Genomic DNA, 6,000 nt, shown 5'->3' with positions numbered 1-6,000 from the left:
TCTTGACGCCTGGAATTTTGCGTTGGCTGCATCATCAGGAAACAACAGTGCAAACCCCAGTTTTGCCACAGCCATCCAGGCCCAGGAGTCCTAGTATATAAGCATTACCAGCCTTCCTTTCTTTGATTCATCGCAGTAAATATTCCTGTCCTGCAAAGGGTGCAGTCTGTGATCCACAGCTAAAGATCAGCATCAGCTTAGCTTTAGCCTGGCTCTCCCCTACATCAGCCCCTTAGCCACAATGCTTTACTGCTCCATTTCTCCTACTTATACAAAGTGTAGTCCTCAGCCTCGCAGGTACAGGGATGTACTCAGAAACCAGGCTGGATGACGACTTGTGAACATTTCGGCTAAATTATTGCTGATGCTAATGAGCAGAGGCTACATCATCATTACAGTGAAGTAATGAACTTAGACCTTTTTAGAACAATGAAACACAAGCCAGTGGTGTATTAGCAGTCATATTAGACTTGGTTAAGCCATGCGTTTTTAATGCTGCTAAATGTTAGTGCTGTTGAAAGCTGAGCACAAAGTACGGGACAATAACACACACACTAGAATGCAACAATACGTATGTTGTTGTAAGGTAACTTGTCTAACCAAGGTGAAATCATAAGGCGAGAATTGGGACAGGGCCTAAGCCTTAAGCAGCGCCTGGAAGTGCACTTTTATGAAGTTGTCGAAGGGCAGGAAAAGGGGGCTTGAGCTTTAAAGGTGTCGAAAGAGTTTAGAGCAGAATTGGGACACACTTGCTGCTAAACTGCATGAGTGGTCAGTGGCAGAGAACCATTTCAAGAATAATAAGACTTCAATATCACTATAGCAAGTAAAACACTTTGAGAGTCTCTTTTCTCCATTTTTTGGATGGTTAATGCAAGGAATGTCACTGGATCGCTGTGGAACATGCACACCTAGTGGGAATGTGCAAACGAGAGGTACGAGGGTGCAAGAGTAATGGGACAGGGCCATACTCTGGTCTAAACCACATTAATTTGTCTGTGTTGTTGGTGTGGTGCAACAGATAACACCCGTCAATGATCATCACGCCATGTAGGAGACTGGGGTTTGATTCTCGGTCTGACTGTGCTGCGCTACATTAATAAGAGTCACTGGGCAAGACTCCGAACACTACATAGGCCCGCCTCTGCAATATGAGTAACCTTGTAAGTCGCTCTGGATAAGAGCGTCATCTAAAATGCCATTAATGTAAATGTAAATGATTTTCTGTGTGAAACAAATAAAGAGGTTTTTGGAGATTGGTGACAGTGTTTGTTAGCAACATTAGCCTAGCGTCTCTCATTGTAAACTACAAAAAGCAAATTTCAGATATCAAACATAGCTTTGTTGATCGACTGCATCTGAGGTCAGTGATCATCAAGCTCATTCATTATTTTGTCAAACTACTCCTTTAAAGTGTATCTCTGAAGTGTGTCCTGGTGTAAATGCAGAATTCCTGAATGAGAATCTGCAAAACAATGTTGGGTGGCGTAGCAGAACAGCTAATCCTCAAAAACAGTCAATGAGCTCCAAGTATTTCCAGACACAGATTAAGCTCAGCCAGCGGGAGGAACAAGGGGTTTAGAATAAAGAACCCTCCCACCACCAAGAACAGAGGAACTCGGTCTGAAACCTGGTTTAATCGGTGTCTGCAAAGCCACCTCCTGCAGACAGGTTCGTAACAGATATACACAGACTGCTGATTTGTAAACAAAATAGCTTTATACATATTTTATTCAGTGTACAGAATCACATTAGGATTGTGAAGCATGGCAGAGGTTAATGAATAGGAGTGTGTGCTGTAGGCACAGGCCAACATCTGCAGTGTGTTTGGCTAAATGTCTGCAGCTCAGTGAAGCTAATTGGCAAGAATTTGACAAATGACCTCAGGAATGTGCAGCAGCCCCTCTGAAAACTCCGTAAACACGCACAGGATTCTGCCCTCTGCCTTCATCGACATATGTAATGGGGCAAGCTGGCACGGTTTTCTCCCTCCTGCCTGGAACAAAGATTACGTAAAAGTGTTCCTACACACACATGCAGCTGAAGGTTGGTTGATCATTCTTAGCGCTTCTTTTTACAGTCATAACAAAAACTCACGGCAACTGAAGGAGGAAAATTTGAAATGTACATTAAGAGCATTTCAATTTTGGACTGTTTTCTATGGGTCTATGCCTTATGTAGCGTTCACACAATGTAAAGAACAGCTAAGGTTTAAGCCTGTCTGTGCATTACATAGATTTTCCATTGAAGATGAAAATCCATTGAAGGTCAAAGAATACATTTATTTAGTATCAATTTTTTTTATTATTATTATAATTTTTTGGTGTATAATTAAGCCTTTGACTTTGCTGACAATTTTAGATGCTCATTTAAACCCTTGTTATTTTGTCTCAGAATAAAACACAATGACTTTTTTGTATGGGGGTTGGTTTACAGCAGCACCATGGCCCACTGGAGCTGCTTGGCCTAGCCTACCCTAGCCTTGACTAGCCTAACACAGCTTAGCACTGTAACAGGTTACAACACGTTTTCCTGAATAACTGCTGTCCACTTGCTATGGTGTGCAGCTATCTTGCTCGGGTTTAGCGTCCGCAAACTGCATTTCTGAGTTCTATTCTGCTGTAAGATTAGCTATACTATGAGGTAGTCCAGTTTGTTTTTGAGGGAGCAGATGGTAAAACTGGTCAGCTAGCATCAGCTTCTAGCCTAGCATGGATCCCTGCTTACTTCCAAGCTTTACCTTCCTTGCTCCGTAGGTTTGAGGTACCCTCCTGCGTACACTGGCACATCAAAATGCGATCATGAGGTCATTCAGAAATTTACTGACCTTAACCTACATTACATTTAAGTGTTTTTCCCTTCTTCTAAAAAGTTACCATTTGTGAGATTTAGGTACAACTGTAAAAATCCTGTAAAGTTATGCAGCAAGCTGTATGCACTCACATTTTTAATATTCTTATGTTATCGTGGATTCCAGGAGAAGCAGCTGTTGTCCTTGTCACTGCTAGTGTGATCCAAAGCAATGAATAAACAGTCCTAGAGGCAGGCATGCATTATTAGGCAAAAGGCACCTAGTTGGTTTTTGACACACTTCCACAACTTATTGCTGCAAAGGCAGTGCAAAACGTCTTAGGAGCTGCCGACTGGTAGTGTTCCCTTAGCTGCCACCAGTACGCTACACAGTCACGGCGGTGTAACCGGTTCAGGTGTACAGGTCCGGCAGGTAGTCCTGTGAGTTTAGCTGCAGTTTTTGTAAAGCGTGTGACACACACATCTCTAACAGCAGCCCTCCGAACACAGCCAAGACGGATAGTCTTCTTCTGCAGTTCAAAATCACTGAAACACAACACACAGGAGAGCCCAGAGTCACTTAAAGCAAACAGCAGAATGAGTGGTGAAGAACGAGCACACAGGGATGCTTGATGAAGCAGGATTTCTCAGCTAGCCAGATAACTCGAGCCCTCAGGGCAGCGCTGTACTGACTGTTCAACATTTCACTCTTCACAGGCACTCGCGTGATTCCTGCAGCACAAGATTCTCACGTACAGACCGTTAAGGATGTTAAAGATAGGCACCCAAACAAACGAGGAGTGTAAACCGCCTTAGAGGATGCAGTTATTGCAAACAATAACAAAAGCTTGGTGTAATTCGATTTGGATTATTTTGTATTTTTATTTGAACTGGAAAAAAGAGCAGAATTTGTGTAGAAAGCGCACTTTAGACTTTGTTAGGGTTTATAAGTAAAAACAAGAGATCTGGTGTGTCCCAATTGCATACTAATTACTAATACTAACTAGTTTGAAGTATGTTAAATAGATAAAAGTGTCACAGTTGAGTATATTTAAATAGCTAAGAACCGTTCTTGAGTGTGGTGACTATGGACATTACCCCACAATGCAATGCGAAACAGAAAGGGAGGAGCTACTCGCGTTGTAATGAATAATAATAATGTAAAATTATATCAAACACGTGATGAACAAGTTTTTTGCTGCTTGATAGAAAATGTAAATCCACACTGTTCTTCTTGTTGACATATCTGACACATGACATATCTACCAGAGCTGCCCAGTATTGTTTGCCCAGTATTTTACTCTTGGATACAATGAGTGCATTTTTTATATAATGACAAGTCGGATCATTGACTTCTGGTGAAAACTGTTTAAAAATGTATATTTTAAATATCGCAATATACAATGCAGAAAATATTTATTTTGCCATGTCAGTTTTTTGCAATGTTGTACAGCCCTAGTTAGTACATTAAAACTTTGTGTACTTAACCTTTGCTTTTAAGAGTACAGTACATAGTATATACCTTGCATATACACACTGTCAAACCCACAATATTAAGATTAGTGCATAGCATATACCTTATAGTAGTAGTGTGTAGTATGCAATTGGGATTCAGCCATATTATATCATGTTGATTTCCATCAGAAGTTACTGTTGTGTTAACAGGTCAACATGAGCCCTAAATGAATCATCTAAATTATAATGAAAATGCGACACAGTGATGTGAAGTTGTTTGTTCTCCTCCATTTCTCTGAGCAAGGGTTTTGTAATAACCGTTTATGTAGAGTATCCAACACTCAAGAACATCATTTCTGCAGGTGAGAATTTCCCACCTTATACGCAGAGCAAAGCAAAACAACAGGAACAGAAGCAGAAAGATGTCTTAGCACACTGGCGCCATCTAATGCAGGCATATGTTAGCCTAGGCTGCAGAACTGGTAGTCATCATTGCACTGCATTAGTGGCAGTAAAAATAAATCAATAAATGCATGCTCTGAAGAAGTATATGTGCTAGCCTTCACTCTCCCAGCGCTGGTAGCACTACACTATGGTAAATAAGAAAAGCAATAAATAACATAATGACACAATTTAGGGCTGCTCAAAGCTGTCCAATAGGAGCTCAGGGGTATTCCTAATGGACAAGTTATCCAGCTTCATAAATACTGAGAAATCCTGCTTTCCAAAAATATTCACTGAAGATATAGTTTGCAAACTGTGGCAAATCCTCATTCCCTCAATGAGTGTTTCTTACTTCTGTACAGGTCAGCATGTTGGTGATTTTGGCTCCAGAATGTCTGCGTTTACTCTTTATGGAGTTATGTTATCTGTCAGGGTGTGTGTTGACCCTAAATGGCCTGCGTGCTGGAGATATATGTACCGGCCTGTGTACGTATGGCCTAGGGGGTGGATTTATGCTCATCCACTCTGTACATGCCTTTAAACCCTCCTACACTGTTCTGTGTGTGTGTGTGTGTGTGTGTGTGTGTGTGTGTGTGTGTGTGTGTGTATATATTTACCCCGTATGGCCTGTGTGTTGGAGGTGAGGACGAACAGCCTGATGAGTCTGAAGCACAGGGGAGAATAGTCGTGCTCCCAGATCACCGCAGGAATCAGCAGCACTTTCCCGTAGCAGGAGAGCAGCAAACCCTTCAGCAGTGGAATCACCTCCAAAGAGAGGCCGTACAGCCACTGCACCGGCCACAACACTGCCAACACGCCTGCACAGTACACCGCCAACTCTGACAACACACACACACACTTACACACTTAGTTTGCTTCTTGCTTAGGTTTTCGCTGGAGCTGTGAGGCTAATTAAGCTAACAAATAATGGTAGTTTTTACACCACCAATTAGCACTGCGCAAACTGCTGCTTGCATAAAAAAAAATAAAATAAAAAATAAAAAAAATTCATATACCATCATATACCAAGTAATGTCTAATAGACTTTCTGGTGCGTTTTCTGACCATCTTATCTATGACTGGACAAATGGAAAAGGTGAAAACATGTCAAAATATAAACCGTCCTTCAGAGCAGGTTCGGTGTGAAACGCCCTATTCTAGAGAAACTTGCTTAGTCAGGATTGTTCACAGTGGCGGTGAAAGGAATCAGACGTCTGAAGAACTGCGTGCCTTTCAAAGGTCAATCACAAAAAGCTATTCCATGAAATGCATACCAATATGATGGCTCATGCATTTCTGTATATGTGTATC

At 41.6% G+C, this 6,000-nt stretch overlaps 1 protein-coding gene across 1 annotated transcript in view; it reads right to left on the bottom strand.

The window, feature by feature from the left end:
* Positions 1-1,700: 1,700 nt before the first annotated feature.
* Positions 1,701-6,000, bottom strand: part of arv1 (ARV1 homolog, fatty acid homeostasis modulator) — a 9,454-nt gene continuing 5,154 nt past the window's right edge. Inside the window, exons 4-5 of the mRNA XM_072678143.1 lie at positions 5,307-5,528; positions 1,701-3,336 (exon numbers count right to left, since the gene is read on the bottom strand). Of these exons, the coding sequence (XP_072534244.1) occupies positions 3,203-3,336; positions 5,307-5,528 (356 nt within the window). The 3' untranslated portion in view covers positions 1,701-3,202. The remainder of the gene's footprint in view (positions 3,337-5,306; positions 5,529-6,000) is intronic.

The sequence above is a fragment of the Salminus brasiliensis genome, chromosome 1 (assembly GCF_030463535.1).
Source record: "Salminus brasiliensis chromosome 1, fSalBra1.hap2, whole genome shotgun sequence".
Classification (NCBI taxonomy): domain Eukaryota; kingdom Metazoa; phylum Chordata; class Actinopteri; order Characiformes; family Bryconidae; genus Salminus; species Salminus brasiliensis.
Note: the sequence above shows the minus strand (reverse complement) of the source record. Positions and strands in the feature narration are given on the sequence as shown.